We start from the raw sequence: 20,302 nt of genomic DNA, 5'->3' as shown, positions 1-20,302 counted from the left end.
ACTCAGGGTCCATCTGCCTCCTTGATGAATGCAAAACACCTCCACTGCACCATATTGAAGAATACAAGTGTTCTCATCATATTATTGTGTTTTGCATTGTATAAGACACAAAAAGCTGGAGTAACTCAAGAGGGACAGGCAATATCTCTGGAGAGAAGGAATGGGTGATGCTTCGTGTCGAGACCGTACACATTTGTATTGTATAAATTGGTTAGCTCATTTTCTTATGTCTGTACACCTCAATGATTATAAGATGAACACTGATGCAATCATAAAGAAAGCATCAGCGCCTCTACTTCCTAGGAAGATTACGGAGAGTCGGTATGTCATGGAGGACTCTCTCTAACGTCTACAGGTGCACAGTAGAGAGCATGCTGACCGGTTGCATCGTGGCTTGGTTCGGCAACTTGAGCGCCCAGGAGCGGAAAAGACTCCAAAAAGTAGTAAATACTGCCCAGTCCATCATCGGCTCTGACATCCCTACCATCGAGGGGATCTATCGCAGTCGCTGCCTCAAAAAGGTTGGCAGTATCATCAAGGACCCACACCATCCTGGCCACACACTCATCACCCTGTTACCTTCAGGTAGAAAGTACAGGAGCCTGAAGACTGCAACGTCCAGGTTCAGGAATAGCTACTTTCCCACAGCCATCAGGCTATTAAACTCAACTGAAACAAAACTCTGAACATTAATAGCCCTTTATCTGTTTATTTGCACTTGTTCTGTTTATTTATTCATGTGTGTATATATTTATATAATGGTATATGGACACACTGATCTGTTCTGTATTCATGCCTACTATATTCTGTTGTGCTGAAGCAAAGCAAGAATTTCATTGTCCTATCTGGGACACATGACAATAAACTCTCTTGAATCTTGAATCTTTTGGATATCCTGATGTGGGATAAGCCACGGACTCATACAGGATGGAAGCCAACCCTTGAGCTCACCATGTCTGCACCAACCACTGTTTACATTATTCTTATCCTAATCTCATTATATTCTCTCCGCACACTCATTAACTCCTCCAGATCCCACCATCCCCTACATTTGTCCAAGAAGGAACTGCAGATGCTGCAAAATCGAAGGTGGACAAAAATGCTGGAGAAACTCAGCGGGTGAGGCAGCATCTATGGAGCGAAGGAAATAGGTAATGTTTCGGGCCGAAACAGGGCTAAATCCCCTACATTTGGCTCTGTTTACAGCGGTCATTTAATCTACCAAACCGCACGTCTTAGGAATGCAAGAAAAAGACTAGAACTTGTGGGAGGATTTCCATATGATCACGAGCAGAATATACAAACTCCACATAGACGCAAGAGGTCAGGTTTGGACCGTCACTGGAGCAGTGAAGGCAGTAGTTCTATTAAATGTGCTATCCTAAGATTCTGAGATAAAGTCAAATTTACTCCTTCATTTCTTTAACCTGTTCAGCGCCCCACCCCCGGGTAAAATTGGGTCATGGCCAATAGTGAAATTAATATTTGGCAGTGAACAGATTAATGGGGCAAATGCAAGTAGGCGGATGATTGTTCCATTATGGATAACATCAGCAAAAGATCAATGGAAACAACAAGATTCCTACTTGCAACCTAAAGGGCCTGTCCCACTTAGGTGATTTTTGGGGCAACTACAGGCGACTGCCGCAAAATTTTCAACATGTTGAAAGTTTTTCGGCAACAGTGGCGACAGTGGCAACAGCAGCTCCTAGACTGTGGAACAGCATCCCTCTTCCCATCAGAATTGCCCCCTCCATCGACTCTTTTAAGACCACTGTTGTATAACGTTAGCACCTCGACCAATGTAAAGCACTTTGGTCAACGAGAGTTGTTTTTAAATGTGCTATAGAAATAAAAGTGACTTGACTTGACTTGACTTGAATTTTTACTGTCGTAGGTTGTCGACAGGTATTGTAGGTGAATTCCATTAAAACTAGTCCCTGGCAGTCGCCTAAAGAGTCGCCTAAGTGGGACAGGCCCACCAGTCTTCCAGTGAATATGTTGTCTGACTGGGAGAATCCTTGTTGCATTTATTCATAACACCTCTATGTTAACCAATATGCCGCGTGGCTGGAGCTTGGATGGGTTCCAACAGCTGGGATCGGAATCGTCGGTACTCACCATGGTATTGCCACTGGGGAATTCTTCAGGCTCTACTTTGTACGGCATTTCTTTCACAATGAAAGATGCTCTGGACTGGAAAGTATACTGTTTGTATTGATTCTGCAAAACACAAATTTGTGGTTTTGTTTACTTCTTCCCCGTTATTTTCTAGACAAAATTAAGATTCATGTATAGGACGGAACTGCAGATGCTGCTTTACACTGAAGATGCACATAAAATGCTGGAGTAACGCAGAGGGACAGGCAGCATCTCTGGATAGAAGGAATGGGTGATGTTTTGAGTCGAGACCCTTCTGCAGGCCCTTCACAAGGTTTCTTGTCACCCATTCTATATATCCAGAGATGCTGCCTGTCCCTCTGAGTTACTCCAGCATTTTATTTATTTTTAAGATCCATGTAAATAAGTGTTGGGAGCTTGAGGAATTCAGTGTTCATCCCATTATGTTGGAAGCTACCTAAGTGGAATATGAGGTGCTGTTCCTCCAGTTTGCCAGTGGCCTCACTCTGGCAATGGACGAGGCCCAGGACAGAAAGAACAATATGGGAACGGGAGATCCAGCAGGCCAAGATGGAACAAGTGCAAATATTCGGTGAAACAGTCGCCTAGTCTATGCTTGGTCTCTCGTTTTATCAAATTTCCTCTAACTACTGTGACGGCACGGTGGCACAGCGGTAGAGTTGCTGCCTCACAGCGCCAGAGACCCGGGTTTGATCATGGCTACAGATGCTGTCTGTACGGAGTTTGTACGTTTTCCCCATGACCTGCGTGGATTTTTTCCGGGATCTCCGGTTTCCTCCCACACTCCAAAATCATACAGGTTTGTAGGTTTATTGGCTTGGTAAAATTGTAAATTGTCCCTAGTGTATGTAGGATAGCGTTAGTGCGTGAGGATCGCTGGTGGGCGTGGATTCGGTGGGATTACTATAACCATCCACCACTGTAATATTATTTTCATCACCATGATATGACTGACTTGGAAGCTGAAGCTGTGGTTTACCTTTATGAAGGGCTCCATTCTGAGAGTGGATTGTATGCTGATCACTGCTCTCTTATTTCTCTCCAGACGACCCACATGGCACACAATTTTCACACATTTGGAAACGTCACAGGTCTAAAATGAAGACAACCTTAATCAGCCTTAATGTTTGTTAGACCCATGCAGAGGTGGTAATACTTTATCCTCTCACAATATAATGTTCATAACCAATGCACTCCTTAATAAAAAAGCACGTCAGAAGCCCAAGCATGATTTATTTCCACCATGAGTCAGTCCAGATGAAGAGTTAATGCCTTTGGGATTCAAAGCCTATTTTGTTAATAATCGGCAGGGCCAGATTTTGGTATCTAGGACAAATATCATTAACTGGACAAAATGGTTATTGTCATTGATAGCCCGAATGATTCCCGATAAAAACAAGCATTATATTGCAATGTTAACACATTGGTAAAGAGCCATCAAGAGCCATTGCATAATTTGGTAAAATCTAATGGTAAACTCAGGCCATCTAAAGAGTGAAGGCAGACCTGACTGATGTCAAAGTTGATAGGATTAATGTACGTATACTTGCTCACAAATCACACAACAATGAACCAGATGGACTATTGTCCATCACCAAGATCTCCCAGAAAGCATGCAAAATCTTTAGAGATCCTATTCCAAAATTGCATATTCCCATGATCTGACACCAACAATCTAAAGAGTAGGCCCAAGGTAGGGGAATTAAAAACAAATGTTTAACCTGACCCATAATATTTTCCTGAAAAGTCTTGAATCATTAAATGTAAGAAAATAGAAGTGGGAACTATCACAGTTGACAGGAAATTATCATTTTTTTAGAATAAGCAAGCAGAAACCATTTTAAATTTAGACCTAAATGGGCCAAGAGTCCATTGTACTTGGAATGTGCTGGTTTTAATGAAGCTATGGATTGAAATGCTTATCCTGCCTTGGGCTCTGAATGTGTGATTATAAGTGAGGCAACTCTTTTGCATTACAACCACTTTGCACCTGCAGCCTTTTGTTACATTTTTGACAGCAGAAAGTTAGCAGTTAATGGGCCAGCATCCTTTCACTGTGGAAACAAAGAACCGACAGACTGCTTTACAAAAAAAAACATGTGTGAAGAATGTATTTTGACCAAAAACATGTTTTCCAGCGATCCTGCCTGGCCCGCTGAGTTACTCCAGTAGTTTGTGTTCTTCCAATGTATATAGATGGCAACTCAAGGGCCTGTCCCACTTGGGCGACATTTTCGGCGACAGCCTGAAAAGAGGTTGTCGCGGCGTGATCGGGGCGTGACGCATGTGAATCCCAGTGTCTCCCTGTCGCCCCTGGATTTTGGAATGTTCAAAATCTTCAGGTGACATCTGGGTGTCTTATCATGTTGTGCGCCCTGTCACACGCAGACTAATCCTGTCCTGCGAGTGACGGCTGGTGATGCGGGTATATATAGCGCCGACTTATCCTTTAAAAAGTTATTGGTCCTTAGATTTATTGCAGATAAATTCATTTCCAATGTGATTATTGTACTTTGGTGTAACCGTCTTGTGTTGAAGGCGGGTGGAGCGGCGTGTCGTACAACTCGACGGTTTTTAGTGCGTTTGTAGTCACTGAAAAAGTCGCAATGTGGGACAGGCCCTTCACTCTATGCAGACTCAGCCAACTGGAAAGATGGAATCAATTAATATGCCAAGATATTACTTCATAGCAACAGCTTGGGATAATTGTGTGCAGAGTGACTTTATAAGAACAAGCAAAAATTAGAACATCAAATAATTTTCATATGAGTTTTTGATGATCATTCTTACCAAATTTAAGATGGTTTCCTCCACTAAAGCTTCAGGTTTGTTGACATCTCTTTTATTCAACTCATGACGAATGTTCTCAGTAGTAAATGGACTCTGCGTGCTTAAAGACAGGACCTACAGGTAAAAGAAGAGTATAACTTACTAAAGATCCTTAAGATATTTTTGACAACAATCACAGTTAGATCATGAATCTATTTTTAACAATTTCATTGAGGAACATCAGACTGGATTTTCCATGATCTGCCATGGAGTCATACAGCGTGGAAACAGGCCCTTTGGCCCAACTTGCCCATACCGACCAAGATGTCCCATCTACACTAATCCCACCCGCCCGCATTTGGCCCATATCCTTCTTAAACCTTCCTATCCGTGTACCTGTCCAATAGTACCTGTCTTAACTATCTTGTCTGGCATTCCGTATACCCATCACCCTCTCGATGTGTGAAAAAGTTGCCCCTCAGTTTCCTAACTCTTTCTCCTCTCACCTTTCACCTGTGTCCTTTGGTTTCTGATCCCCCTATTCTGGGTAAGAGATTGTGCATTCATCCTATCTATTCCCCTCATGATCTTATACACCTCTATAAGATTATCCTCCGGCACTCCAAGGTCTAGCCCACCCAACCTCCCCCTGTAGTTCAGGCCCTCAAATCCTGGCAACATCCTTGTAAATCTACTCTGCCCACTTTCCAGTTTAACAACATCCTTCCTTAAGTCCGAAACTGAACACAATATTTCAAATGCAGCGTCACCAATATCTATTACAACTGTGGTCTCACCAAGACCCTGTACAACTGCAGTAGAACCTCCTGGCTCCTATACTCAAATCCTTTTGCTATGAATGCTAACATACCATTCGCTTTCTTCACTGCCTGCTGCACCTGCATGCCTACTTTTAATGACTGGTGTACCATGACACCCAGGTCTCATTGCATCTCCCCTTTTCCTAATCGGCCACCATTCAGATAATAGTCTACTTTCCTGTTTTTGCCACCAAAGTGGATAACCTCACATTTATGCACATTATACTGCATCTGCCATGCATTTGCCCACTCACCCAGCCTATCCAAGTCACCTTGCAGCCTCCTAGCATCCTCCTCACAGCTAACACTGCCCCCCAGCTTCGTGTCATCCGCAAACTTGGAGATGTTGCATTCAATTCCCTCGTCTAAATCATTAATACATATTGTAAATAGCTGGGGTCCCAGCACTGAGCCTTGCAGTACCCCACTAGTCACTGCCTGCCATTGTGAAAAGGACCCATTTACTCCTACTCTTTGCTTCCTGACTGCCAGCCAGTTCTCTATCCACATCAATACTGAACCCCCAATATCGTGTGCTTTAAGTTTGTATACTAATCTCTTATGTGGGACCTTGTCGAAAGCCTTTTGAAAGTCCAGATATAACACAACCACTGGTTCTCCCTTATCCATTCTACTAGTTACATCCTCGAAAAATTCTATAAGATTCGTCAGAAATGATTTACCTTTCACAAATCCATGCTGACTTTGTCCAATGATTTCACCACTTTCCAAATATGCTGCTATCCCATCTTTTATAAATGATTCTAGCAGTTTACCCACTACCGATGTTAGACTAACTGGTCTGTAATTCCCCGTTTTCTCTCTCCCTCCCTTTTTAAAAAGTGGGGTTACATTAGCTACCCTCCAATCCTCAGGAACTACTCCAGAATCTAAAGAGTTTTGAAAAATTATCACTAATGCATCCACTATTTCTGGGGCTCCTTCCTTAAGTACTCTGGGATGCAGCCTATCTGGCCCTGGGGATTTATCAGCCTTTAATCTATTCAATTTACCTAACACCACTTCCTGGCTAACCTGGTTTTCACTCAGTTCCTCCAACTCCTTTGACCCCCGGTCCCCTGCTATTTCCGGCAAATTATTTATGTCTTCCTTAGTGAAGACGGAACCAAAGTAGTTATTCAATTGGTCCGCCATATCCTTGTTCCCCATGATCAATTCACCTGTTTCTGACTGCAAGGGACCTACATTTGTTTTAACTAATCTTTTTCTCTTCACATATCTATAAAACCTTTTGCAGTCAGTTTTTATATTCCCTGCCAGTTTTCTTTCATAATCTATTTTCCCTTTTCTAATTAAGCCTTTTGGCCTCCTCTGCAGGACTCTGAATTTCTACCAGTCCTCTGGTTGGCTGCTTTTTCTGGCTAATTTGTATGATTCATCTTTTGTTTTGATGCTATCCCTGATTTCCCTTATTATCCACGGATGCACTGCCTTCCCTGATTTATTCTTTTGACAAACTGGGATGAACAATTGTTGTAGCTCATCCAAGCAGTCTTTAAATGCCTTCCATTGCATATCCACCGTCAACCCTTTAAGAATCAATTGCCAGTCTATCTTGGCCAATTCACGTCTCATACCTTCAAAGTTACCTTTCTTTAAGTTCAGAATCCTTCTTTCTGAATTAACAATGTCACTCTCCATCCTAATGATGAACTCAACCATATTATGGTCACTCTTGCCCAATGAGCCACGCACAACAAGACTGCTAACTAACCCTTCCTCATTACTCAATACCCAGTCTAGAATAGCCTGCTCTCTCGTTGGTTCCTCTGCATGTTGGTTTAGAAAACTATCCCGCATACATTCCAAGAAATCCTCTTCTCCTCTTCCTCAGCACCCCTGCCAATTTGATTCACCCAATCTATATGTAGATTGAAGTCTCCCATTATAACTGTTTTACCTTTGTTGCACGCATTTCTAATTTCCTGTTTGATGCCATCCCCAACTCCACTACTACTGTTAGGTGGCCTGTACACAACTCCCACTAGTGTTTTCTGCCCCTTAGTGTTTCGCAGCTCTACCCATATCGATTCCACATCCTCCAAGCTAATGTCCTTCCTTTCTGTTGCGTTAATCTCCTCTCTAACCAGCAAAGCTACCCCACCTCCTTTTCCTTTCTGTCTATCCCTCCTGAATATTAAATATCCCTGGATGTTCAGCTCCCAACCTGGGTCACCCTGGAGCCATGTCTCCGTGATCCCAACTATATCATAGTCATTAATAGCTATCTGCACATTCAACTCATCCACCTTATTACGAATGCTCCTTGCATTGAGACGCAAAGCCTTCAGGCTTGTTTTTACAACACTCTTTCCCCTTATACAATTATGTTGAAAAGTGGCCCTTTTTGATTTTTGCCCTGGATTTGTCTGCCTGCCACTTTTACTTTTCACCTTGCTACCTATTGCTTCTACCCTAATTTTACACCCCTCTGTCTCTACGCTCACACATTTAAGAAACCCTTTCTCTTTAACTCCATCCTCGACTATCCCATTTGACACCCCACCCCCCTTATTCAGTTTAAAACCACCCGTGTAGCAGTGACAAACCTGCCTGCCAGAATGCTGGTCCCCCACCTGTTAAGATGCAATCTGTCACTTTTGTACTTTTCCCCTTACTCCGAAACAGATCCCAGTGATCTAAGAATCTAAATCCCTGCCCCGTGCACCAGTTCCTCAGCCACACATTAAGGTCCCGTATCTCCCTGTTCCTGCTCTCGCCAGCACGTGGAACTGGAAGCAAACCGGAGATAACAACCCTGGAGGTCCTGCTTTTCAGCATTTTTCCGAGCTCTCTAAAGTCGCTGCCTGAGATTCTGCCTATCCCGCTGAGTTTCTCCTGCATTTCAAGGTTTCAAGGTCAGTTTATTGTCACGTGTACCAATTAAGTACAGTGAAATTCGAATTACCATACAGCCATACTAAGAAAAGCAACAAGACATACAACTACATAAAGGTTAATTTGAATATCCACCACAGTGGATTCCCACATTCCTCACTGTGATGGAAGGCAAAAAAGTCTAATCTGCTTCCTCTTTATTCTCCTGCAGTCGGGGCTATTGAAGCTCCCACAGCCTGCGGTCGAAGCTCCCGCGTCGGGGCGATCAAATGTTAATTCCGCAGGCTCCAGCAGTGGAGCTCTCGAAGTCGGTCTCCAGCAGAGGCCGCCAACTCCTCGATGTTAGGCTGCAGTGCGGATGGAGATACGATATGGAAAAAAATATGCATCCCACCACCCCCACCTAAACATGCCAAAGTATACTAAAAACATACATTTAACACATACAAACAACCAACAAATAAGGAAGGGACAGGCTGACTGTTGGCGAGGCAGCCATTGCTGGCGCCACCCGGAGGTTCAAGTGCCTATCTTCAATTTAAACCAGCATCTGCAGTTCCTTCCTACACATCCCACATTCTTTCCTCATTACCCTGACTGATGAAGTCCATTGTACCAAAAACCTTTTTGCCTGCACCAGCTGGGCATTTTGCACAGGATCCCTGCAGTTGCATGAGCCTTTAGTGTCCATGTGGAGTGGATTGGAGCATTAGATGAAAAAAGCTCCTCCCCCCCCCCCCCCCCCCAGTCATAATTGACTGCTTGTTATTCTGTGATATTGTTTGGTTATAGTTGAAAACCCATGCAGTCACAGGGTGAACGTGCAAACTCCACACAGACAGCAGCCACGGTCACGGTCCAATCCGGGTCTCTGACATTGTGAGGGCAGCAGCACTACCAACTGTGCCACTGTGCCACCAGGATGGATATCACTATTTATTAACAAGCCTTCAGTACCCTCACTCCCCCCCCTCCCCCCCCAGCACCAAGCCCACCTCTGTCATTCAGTTTCTTTCAGTGTCCACTCTATCACAGACATTGTAATGTCTGGGTGGTGAATCTGTGGAATTCTTTGCCACAGAAGGCTGTGGAGGCCAAGCTAGTGGATATTTTTATGGGAGAGATTGATAGATTCTTGATTAGTACGGGTGTCAGAGGTTATGGGGAGAAGGCAGGGGAATGGTTTTAGGAGGGAGAGATAGATCAGCCATGATTGAATAGCGGAGTAGACTTGATGGGCCGAATGACCTAATTCTGCTCCTGTCACATGACCTTATGAACTTATTATCTTTAAGAAGGAACTGCAGATGTTGGAAAATTGAAGGTAGACAAAAATGCAGGAGAACTCAGCGGGTTAGGCAGCATCTATGGAGCGAAGGAAATAGGCAATGTTTCAGCCCGAAACGTTGCCTATTTCCTTTGCTCCATAGGTGCTGCCTCACCCGCTGAGTTTCGCCAGAACTTATTATCTTGTCCACTCTGTTCTCCCCATCCCTCCAGTTTCTCTGTTGCTCAAAATAACTTTTCATTTCTGATTATTCCTTATTCTGATGAAAGGTTATTGATCTGAAACACGACCTCTGCTTTTCTCTTGCAGGTGCTGTCTGCCCTGTTGGATATTGCTGGCATATTCTGCTTTTGTTACAGATTACCAACATCTGCATTCTTTATTTTTGCATTTCAATTGTCACCAGAGTGTCACTCCCATCTTGCCATTACTATTCCAATGCAAATCTAAAATCTTACCCAGTTCTCAGCTTCAATGGAGTCTACCGTGCACTTAATTTCATTTGTTGGTTCAACCATTGATTTGAACAAGAGATTAATGCCATTGAAGTCTGCAGGCCAGTCCATTTCCACAATGGCTTTACTAATGGCGGATGGGCCTTTGTTGTGTAGCTGGGATTAGATAAAGAGGATGTTATATTACATTACAATCATTTCATCAATCAGTTAATACCAAAGATCCTATAGATAGACCACTCCTGCTAAATGCAATGGGCTGATGTGTAGTGCGCAACGGAACGGAACGTGGGCCTTTTTTTCATCCATTTCCGTAACCCGACCCTACCCGACTTGCAGTGTAATCAACATTGCGGGGGAACAGTTTGTGTTAATAAATTAAAATTCTGAAAATGAGGAGAAGACTTTTACCAAATAACTTTTATTTTTACGAGGATGATTCCGTAACCTATTTCTGTCTCCGCATTTGCGATCTATTGGATCTTTGGTGTGGAGACGGAAGCCGGTTACGCAAATGGGGCCTAAAATTACCCATGAATCTGCCCATGACCGTACTACGTCTTTTTCGTCGAGTGATCTATCTTGCTTGCTATAGGATCTTTGGTTAGTACATCTCTTCACACTCATTTAACATGCTATCCCTCATTTTGAGTTTAGTTTAGAGATACAGCGTGAAGCAGGCCCTTCGGCCCGTCAGCGATCCCCACACACTAACACGAGTTACAATTTTACCAAGCCAATAAACATACTGACCGGTACGTCTTTGGAGTGAGAGAGGAAACCAAAGATCTCAGAGAAAACCCACGCAAGTCACGGGGAGAACGTACAGATCCCGTACAGACATCACCCATAGTAGGGATCGAACCCGGGTCTCCGGCGCTGCATTCGCTGTGCCACCGTGACCGCCCCTAATTATTGATGATAGTTACACCTAGGAGGTTGAAGCTCTTTACCTCTTGACCCGACAACATCTCAGGACGTGTGCTCAAGGAATGTGCTGAGGAGTTAGCAGATGTGCTAACAGACATCTCCAACATCTCCCTTAGTCAAGCCATTGTCCCCACATGCCTCAAACCTTCCACAATAATCCCAAGAGCAAAGAAACCAGTTGTTGCCTGCCTAAATGACTATCGCCCTGTCCCTAATAATAATGAAGTGCTTTGAACGCCTGGTGAAACCTCACATTACTGCCAGTCTCCCCTCATCGTTAGACTCCCTCCAGTTTCCTATCGCCCCAACCGTTCCACAGAAGATGCCATCTCTACCACGCTGCACACAGTACTCACTCATCTGGAAAACAAAAACTGATTCTGGGATGCACTCACCCAAATGGGAGAGCACACTGCATGCCAAGGTGACAATGTGCGCAGGTACTGGTGATGGTGCGGAGCAATGTTGTGTACCTACCTCATAGACATGTGCTATCACTGGTAGGCTGCTGTTCTTCACCACCGTATCTGAAGGCGATTCAAAATTGATGAATGGGAGTATAATCTGCTCAGGCTGCGAAGCCCTGATGTTGAAAGGCAAAAGGTTATGAGATTGTGTGAGCTCCTGATTCTTGTTTATTCAGTTTCTTGCCTTATTAGATTTCCCCTTCATGGACAGATCTATCTTGATTAATTTCATTGATTTGAGATAGTCCAATGCAGAGCAGCTGATCAGATAACCCTCTCTTTCCTGTTTAATCTGTACAGAATAGACTTTTTCTACGGTTGTTGAACTTTACATACAAATCAAGAGCAGATGCTGCCTCAAAATGGACAGAATAGTGAATTATGATCTTTGCATCTGATATTCATTTTGGTGCTTTTCCTATGTACCAAGTCCTACGTGATAAAGCTAGGTATCAGGATGGGTATCAAACTACACATGCCAGATTCAGGGATAGTTTCTGACCAGCTGTTATCAGGCAACTGAACCATCCTACCAACAACTAGAGAGCAGTCCTAAGCTACTATCTAGCTCATTGGAGACCCTCAGACTATCTTTATTTAGTTTAGTTAAGAGATACAGCGTGGAAACAGGCCCTTTAGCCCTTCCGAGTCCATATCGACTGGAGATCCCCGCACATTACCACTATCCTACACACACACTAGGGACAATGTACACTTATACCATATTATATCGACAAACAAGTACGTCTCTGGAGGAAACCCGAAGATCTCAGAGAAAACCCACGTGGTCACGGGGAGAAAGTACAAACACTGAACTGACAGCACCCATCGTTAGGATCGAACCCACATTTCTGGCACTGTAGGGCAGCAACTCTACCGCTGCCTTGACTTTACTTCACTTGCGTTGCTGGACTTTATCTTGCACTAAACGTTATTCACATTATTCCCCTTATCACCTATCTGTACACTGTGGACGGCTCGATTGTAATCATGTGTTGTCTCTCCGACGACTGGTTAGCGTGCAACAAAAGCTTTTCGCTGTACCTCGGTACACATGACAATAAACTAAACTCAAATAATTCACGTGCTTGCTAATGTGCTGGGAGATTCTACACATACTGGGCCCAGTGTGGTTATAGCTGGAAGTGACTGCATTATAAATCAAATGTTTTTTCTCCTCCAGTACCAGTCCATGGCAAGTCTCAAACTAACTTCTGCGCCAATTCTCTCACCCAATCTCAGCTCTCTGCCTTACATTATTGGAACAAGGCGGTGGGAGTTGATGCGAATATGTTAAGGTCATGTTCATGTTCTCTTCCTTCTTATTTAAACTTATGCATCATTCTTACTTATTTGAAAACATAATTCCTACTGTAAATTATATCACTATTCCTTCATTTTAGCAAAACCAAAAGCCTGGAACTCTCTATCCTAAAGCAATGCGGAGCAAAGTACAGAACGGAAACAAGGCCTTCGGCCCACTGAGTCCGTGCCAACCAGCGATCACCACGTACACTAGCGCTATCCGACATGCCAGAGACAATTTGCAAATCTGCACGTTCTTTAGAGTGCGGAGGTAAACAGAGCACCCGGAGAAAACTCATGCAGTCACAAAGAGAATATACAAATTCCGTACAGACAGCAACCATAGTCAGGATCAAACTCGGATCTCAGACGCTGTAAGGCAGCAACTCTAACGTTGCATTACTGTACGGTCCTGACCTCCCACCTACCTCATTGGAGACCATTCAAATATCTTTAAAGAGACTTCAATGTTATATCTTGCACTAAATATTGTATCCATTATATTTTATCTGTACACTCAAGATGGTTTGATTGCATTAATGTATCGTCTTTTCTCTGACTAGATCGCACGCAAACCAAAGGTTTTCACTGTACCTCAGAACACATGACAATAATAATTAATAAACCAAACTAAAATAGAAGAATGGCTTATGTGTTATGCAGTAAAAAAAACATGAGGGTGGTGTATCCTACTCAGCTGTCGGTCTAGATCAGCGATAGAGATCATGTATTGTCTTTCCGCTGACTGGTTAGCACACAACAAAAGCTTTTCACTGTACCTCAGTACACGTGACAATAAACTAAACTGTAACTGATCCCTGTAACAAACAGGAGATCCTAGATCGGTCTGATATTCCACAAAGAAGCCCATGAAAGGTGGTTAAAGTAATGATTATAATTTGTATCTTACCCTCTGAGAACAAGCTGAGCCAGAGCTTTGACTTGCAACTTCAAATGGACCACCTTACTATCAGAATTTTGTGAGTTTTTACTGCAAAAAAAAAATAATATAGAGTTACAGAGGCTAGTAGTAGAGACATGATTAATTTCATGAGCCTTTATCCCATTACCCAAACCTTAAGAATAAATCACAACACATTACATGTCTTCCCCTGTGCCATTGGGAATTATGGTCAAGGACAGCAGAAGTTGGAGATGAGATTGAACAGATCATTGAAACAAGGCTGTTTTAAACCCCTTTCTCACGGGGCGACTTGACGTAAGAGTTAACCAGAGTTGAACATCGTGGGAACCTCTTGCCATAACCGTACGGCATTCGTGGACCACCGTGGACCACCGTGGCGCTAACGGCAGGTACTCGTGTAACTTGGTGACTCTGGAGAAAATTCAAACAAGCCTGAATTTCTCCAAGAGTGACTTGTACACTTGTGGTTGAACATTGCAACATTATATGCACGTAGTGGCCAGTGCGATATCCGTACTGACTCTTGCGTGTACTGTGGGAACACCTGCGAACGGTGAACCCGGAAGCTGGACAGAGGGGACAGAAGGTGAGTAAAAATTGTCTTCTGTGGGATTGAATTTAAAAAATAAAGATTTGCATCCGCATATGGACATCAACTTATTCATGAGTTATGTTAATGAGATTCAAGAAAATTACTATAATCTTTAAAAGGGACTTTACTGAAAGGTCCCGCATTTTTATGGTCCGTGAGAAATGTTTCACATGTACTTTGAGAGATAGATGCTGCTTGGCCCGCTGAGTTACTCCAGCATTTTGATTATCAAGGATTCTGCGCTGACTCTTTACTCTGAAACACACGTTGGAAATTTAAACTTGGGCACAACTAACATCGTCTTACTACCGTGGGAACTCTTTAACTCAGCGGGCAGGCAACAGTTAATTGTTGCTCCCTTCAGTTTCCCAGGGGGTCGGGACGGGACTGGAGTTGGGAGGGAAAGGTGGGGGAGTCGAGGGAGAGGAGGGGGAGACAGATGGGGGTGTCTTCATTTACTGGCGGCGGGTGTCTGTCACTGAAACAGGCAGGTGAGATTTCACATCCACCTTGTGTGTGCCTCTCTCTCTCTCCCTCCCTCCCTCTCACACAGGCTGAGAGACTCTGCCTCTGTGAGTGTACGTCTCTTTCTCCCCCTCTCCCACACACAATAAGACCGAGGTACTGTGCTCAGTCCATCTGTGTCTCCCACATACACAGTAAAACTCTGCTTTGTGTGTGTATATACGTCTCCCCTCATTTCTCTCTCTCCCCCCCATCATTTGTGCCACGTGATGATTTAATTACACTTGACAGTTTACAATGTCTTTCAAGATTTAACGGGAAAGCTCGGGAGACGGACAAGTCACTCGCACAAATAACAGAAATGCCGAGTACCGTGGGAACTCTTTGTCTACCCCCTCGTTATATCATGTGATATCGTGCTAGACCACGACCACTTCACTCTGGTTACATCTTGCGTCAAGTCGCCCCGTGAGAAAGGCCTATTATTACATGATCCAGGTGATGCTAACTTGCATAGTTGCTAGCAATGAAGAGTCGCCCAAAGTCATCAAATGGGCACTATCACGGAGCAGTTGATCGTTATTGTCTCACAGCGCTAGAGATCTAGGTTCGATCCTGACTACGGGTGCTGTCTGTATGGAGTTTGCATGCTCTCCCTGTTTCCTCCGGGTGCTTGGGTTTCCTCCCACATCCCAAAGACATGTGGGTGTGTAGGTTTGTTGGCTCTCTGTCAATTACCCCTATTGTGTAGGGAGTGGATGAGAAAGTGGGATAACATAGAACTAGTGTGAACGGGTGATCAATGGTTGCCCACCGAGTCCGTGACGACCAGTGATGCCCGTACACAGCACTATCCTACACACTAGGGGCAATTTACAATTTTTACTGAAGCCAATTCATCTACAAACCTGTATGTCTTTGGAGTGTGGGAGGAACCTGGAAAAAACAAACCCGGTCACGGGGAGAACGTGCAAACTCCATACAGACAGCATTCGTAGTCAGGATTGGACCGGGGTCTCTGGTGCTGTAAGGCAGCAACTCTACCACTGCGCTGATAAGGTGACTCCAGTGTGGGCTATAATAGGGTGTCAGCGGTGATGGGGCAGGTGAATGGGGTTGAGAGGGAAAGAAAGATCAGCCATTGTTGAATGGTGGAGTAGACTTGATGGGCCGAATGGCCTAATTCTGCTCCTTGAACTGATGAACCTGCAAAATTGATTGTTTCATTGTGTCAGCACACAGGATATGCTGGGCAGTCATGCAGGAAAGATTTCACCCTGTTGAACAGCTTCACATGATTAGCTGCAATGAAAATGGAGAGCCAAACGGCAGCTGAAGTCTGCTCCCCTCCCCTTTGGTACCCGATGCCAGCTGACGTCTCACCCAGCACCACATGCTTATTCTAGCAACAGAATCACACATTATGCTGAGGACAGCCTCCGCTTGGTGCCTCTCCATCCACACAGAGTGCACCCTGTGCTTAGTTTGCATACTAATAGGTGGTGGCGCGCATAATTAGCCAAGATACGTGTCACGTGGGCGGTAAACAAGTGAATGACGTTTGACTTAACAGAGACGCCATTACGATGGACCACGTGTACCACCATAAACAAAAGCACTGTGTGTATCCTTATGCACTCAAATCATCCCACAAAATGCTGGAGTAACTCAGCAGGTCAGCTAGCATCTCTGGAGAACATGGATGGGTGGCAATCAGTCTGAACAAGGTTCCTGACCCAAATCCTCACCTAACCATGTTCCCCAGCGATGCTGCCTGACCTGCTGAGTTACCCCAGCACTTTGGGTCCATTTTTGGTATAGACCAGTATCTGTAGTTCATTTTTATTATCAGATCTTTCATCAGCTTTGTACTTTCTATTCTTTGCTGGATGCTGGGGTTCTGGCTTGTTTCTTTGGCATTCGCTCGGGATTGAGGGTGACTTGCCTGAGCTCTGGTTCTGTGGGTTTGGAATTGGCTATTAGAGTCAGAGTGATACAGAGTGGAAACAGACCCTTCGGCCCAACTTGCCCACACTGGCCAACATGTCCATGCTACACTAGTGTCATCTGCCTGCATTTGGCCCACATCCCTCCAAACCTGTCCTATGCATGTACCTGTCTAACTGTTTCTTAAACATTGGGATAACCCCAGCCTCAACTAACTCTTCTGACAGCTTGTTCCATACCCTCGTCATCCTATGTGTGAAATTGTTGCCCCTCAGATTCTTATGAAATGTTTTCCCCTTCATCTTATACCTTTGTCCTCTGGTCCTCGATTCCCCTACTCTGGGGGAAAGACTCTGTCCATCCACCCAACCTATTTCTCTCATGATTTTATACACCTCTATAATATCCCACCCTCATCCTCCTGCGCCCCAAGGAATACAGCCAAGCCTGCTCAACCTCTCCCTATAGCTCAGACCCTCTAGTCCTGGCAACTGTAAGCACGAAACATTCGGTTCGGTACATGCTGATCTGTAGGATTATGTTTTTGTATAAATTCTATGGTATAACCCTATACTTCTGAAAATATAAGTGTCGGTAGTTAATTTATTCCATGCATCCAGATAGAATTGTAATCTCCCACCAACCTCATAAGGAACCAGAACCCCACCTAGGACCATGGTGTACTATTGGTACAGGTTTGTTACGAGTTTTTCAGGGGGCACGTCCCCCTTACGTTGAAAGCCGGGCAGCCGGTGTGCGTTGGATCTGTAGTACAGGTGGGTCGGTGATTGAGGGTTAGTGCATTCCGGGGGAAGGCCGGTCGGGGGGCAGCAGGCCAAAAAGACCGATGTTGAGCTGTTCCTGGCCTTTGATCTTTCACCAGTTCGTTGTCTTGGTCCAGCCGAATAGGGATGCTTTTTCCTGGCCAAAGTAGTTTTTAGACGTTGCTTTAATGAGCCCCAGGGTTTTACCCTCTTCGTCAAGTTCTTTTACCTGTTTTGATACGGGTTGCCTCCAAATAGTAATATTGGTGGTTTGGAGGTTCCAGGTTTGCATAGGCCTGCAAATTAGGGTCCTACAGCAGGTTGGATGGCACTTCTCCCTCTTCTAATACAGGGGGTATTCTGGGTGATTGGGAGTTGCAAAATATACCCCTAGTGCATCCTGGTGATCTTGAAACCTATGTTTGTTTTGTTCAATTGTGCGGGCAAAAACCATAAAATTCCTGCGCTGTCACCCAGCTATAAGGAGGCATTTTCAGAACTTTCTGCAAAAAACACCGAATGTTCAAGTCCCTGGCTCTGATTCGGAGGCTCAATCAACAGGGTTTTCAAATACACTGGTTGACACTGGGAACATTCAGTGTTTTGCAGTTCCCTGGTGGTAAGTGTCTTGCTGTGGCTCCAATGCTCACGGGCACTGGCCATCGTGGCTGCTCCTGAAGCTGCTCCTGCTCCAGTTCTATTTGCAGGCCTATGCAAACCTGGAACCTCCAAACCACCAATATTACTATTTGGAGGCAACTTATCAAAACAGGTAAAAGAACTTGACGAAGAGGGTAAAACCCTGGGGCTCATTAAAGCAACGTCTAAAAACTACTTCGGCCAGGAAAAAGCATCCCAGTCGGCCAAGACAAACTGGTGAAAGCTCAAAGGCCAGGAACACTCAACATCGGTCTTTTTAGGCCATGGCCCAGACCGGCCTTCCTGGGGAATGCGCTAACCCTCAACACCAACCCAACTACAGATCCAGACACCGGCGCCTCAACGTCCACGGAGGATGCCGAAAAAGTAACAAACCTACCAATAGTAACCATGGAGGTAGGTGGGTCTGGTTCCTTATGAGGTTGGTGGGAGATTACAATTCTATCTGGATGCATGGAATAAATTAACTACCGACACTTATATTTTCAGAAGTACAGGGTTATACCATAGAATTTATACAAAAACATAATCCTCCAGATCAGCATGTACCGAACCGAATGTTCATGTTTACAGGCAAAGAAAAATCAAAAGCGCATGCTGAACTACAGTGCCCATATAAAAAAAGGAGTAATGGAGGAAACCCAACACGAATCACAGGAATTCGAGTCCAAAATCTTCATCATAAACAAGATGGTGGTTGCCGCATCATCATAGATTTGACTAATTTGAATACTTTCGTACTATATATTCATTACTAGATGGAAACCTTCGTTACTGCTAAGCAAATGATTTCCTAGGTTACTACATGGCAAGCATCGTTTTTAAAGATGCTTACTATACAGTACCCATTAGAGGTGACCACAGATGTTATTTAACACAATGGATCATCTGGGGTTCACCCTTAACTCAGTTCACATGTCAGTGACTTTGCCGAAAGAAAAGGTTATAGCCTTCATGGAGGCTTGCAGCAAAATCATTGACATCACAAAACCATCCATCAGACTGGTAGCAAGAATAATTGGCATTATAGTGGCTGCGTTTCCAGCCACACAAATCGGACCTTTACATTATCAAAAATGACAGAGGGCTAAAATATGAGCACTCAAAAATTATGGTGGTCATTTTGACAGACCAACAGAGGCCATAATGGAACTAAAATGGTGGAAAGATAACATTAGGCATTGTTCCAATCCAAACATTATCAGCTACCCGTCTATGGAACTACAAACTGATGCCAGTGCACTTGGATGGGGTGCTACCAATTCCATCTCCAGCTGTGGGGGAGATGGAATGCACAGGAGGCATCATTATTACAAACACTGTGCATAAACTACCTGGGAATGTTAAGTGCATTCCATGGCCTTAAGTCATATTGTTCTGGGTTATATCACCAGCATGTTAGACTACAAATTGACACACCACCATGGTAGCATATATCACCCATATGGGTGGAAACAAATCGACATTATGTGACAAAGAATAGACATGGTATTTGAACCATGCATCACCATCCATCATAGACCTAATTTACTGGTTCATCCCCGCAACAAGGGGAAGTTACCCATGTCATAATTAGATAAACCTATTAATTTGTAGAGTTTGAAAGCACCTTTACTACACCTGGGACTGACAGACCGAACAGTGGATATTATTTCAGCGGCATCAAGAAATAGGAAGTACTGTCACAACAATAAACATCACCCACAGATCTATGAACATCCCGTCTGTTCTGGAATTCCTGGCAAGCCTCCATTATGATGAGAGGCTCAGTCATAGTGCCATCAACTGCGCCAGAAGTGCTCTGTCAACATACCTGTGGCAAGGAACAGAGCGGCATTCTGTTGGGACACACCTTGTTAACCAAACTCATGAGGGGCATTTTTAATGTTAATCCCCCAAGAACCAGGTACTCC

The 20,302-nt window shown here is 44.2% G+C and overlaps 1 protein-coding gene across 2 annotated transcripts in view; it reads right to left on the bottom strand.

The window, feature by feature from the left end:
- Positions 1-20,302, bottom strand: part of LOC129710388 (integrin alpha-8-like) — a 152,124-nt gene that overhangs the window by 13,820 nt on the left and 118,002 nt on the right. For both annotated transcript variants that reach the window (XM_055657352.1, XM_055657353.1), the window contains exons 23-28: positions 13,947-14,027; positions 11,742-11,847; positions 10,338-10,490; positions 4,933-5,046; positions 3,122-3,235; positions 2,122-2,223 (exon numbers count right to left, since the gene is read on the bottom strand). In XM_055657352.1, the coding sequence (XP_055513327.1) occupies positions 2,122-2,223; positions 3,122-3,235; positions 4,933-5,046; positions 10,338-10,490; positions 11,742-11,847; positions 13,947-14,027 (670 nt within the window). The remainder of the gene's footprint in view (positions 1-2,121; positions 2,224-3,121; positions 3,236-4,932; positions 5,047-10,337; positions 10,491-11,741; positions 11,848-13,946; positions 14,028-20,302) is intronic.

The sequence above is a fragment of the Leucoraja erinacea genome, chromosome 27, assembly GCF_028641065.1.
Source record: "Leucoraja erinacea ecotype New England chromosome 27, Leri_hhj_1, whole genome shotgun sequence".
In the NCBI taxonomy this organism is placed as follows: Eukaryota; Metazoa; Chordata; class Chondrichthyes; order Rajiformes; family Rajidae; genus Leucoraja; species Leucoraja erinaceus.
Note: the sequence above shows the minus strand (reverse complement) of the source record. Positions and strands in the feature narration are given on the sequence as shown.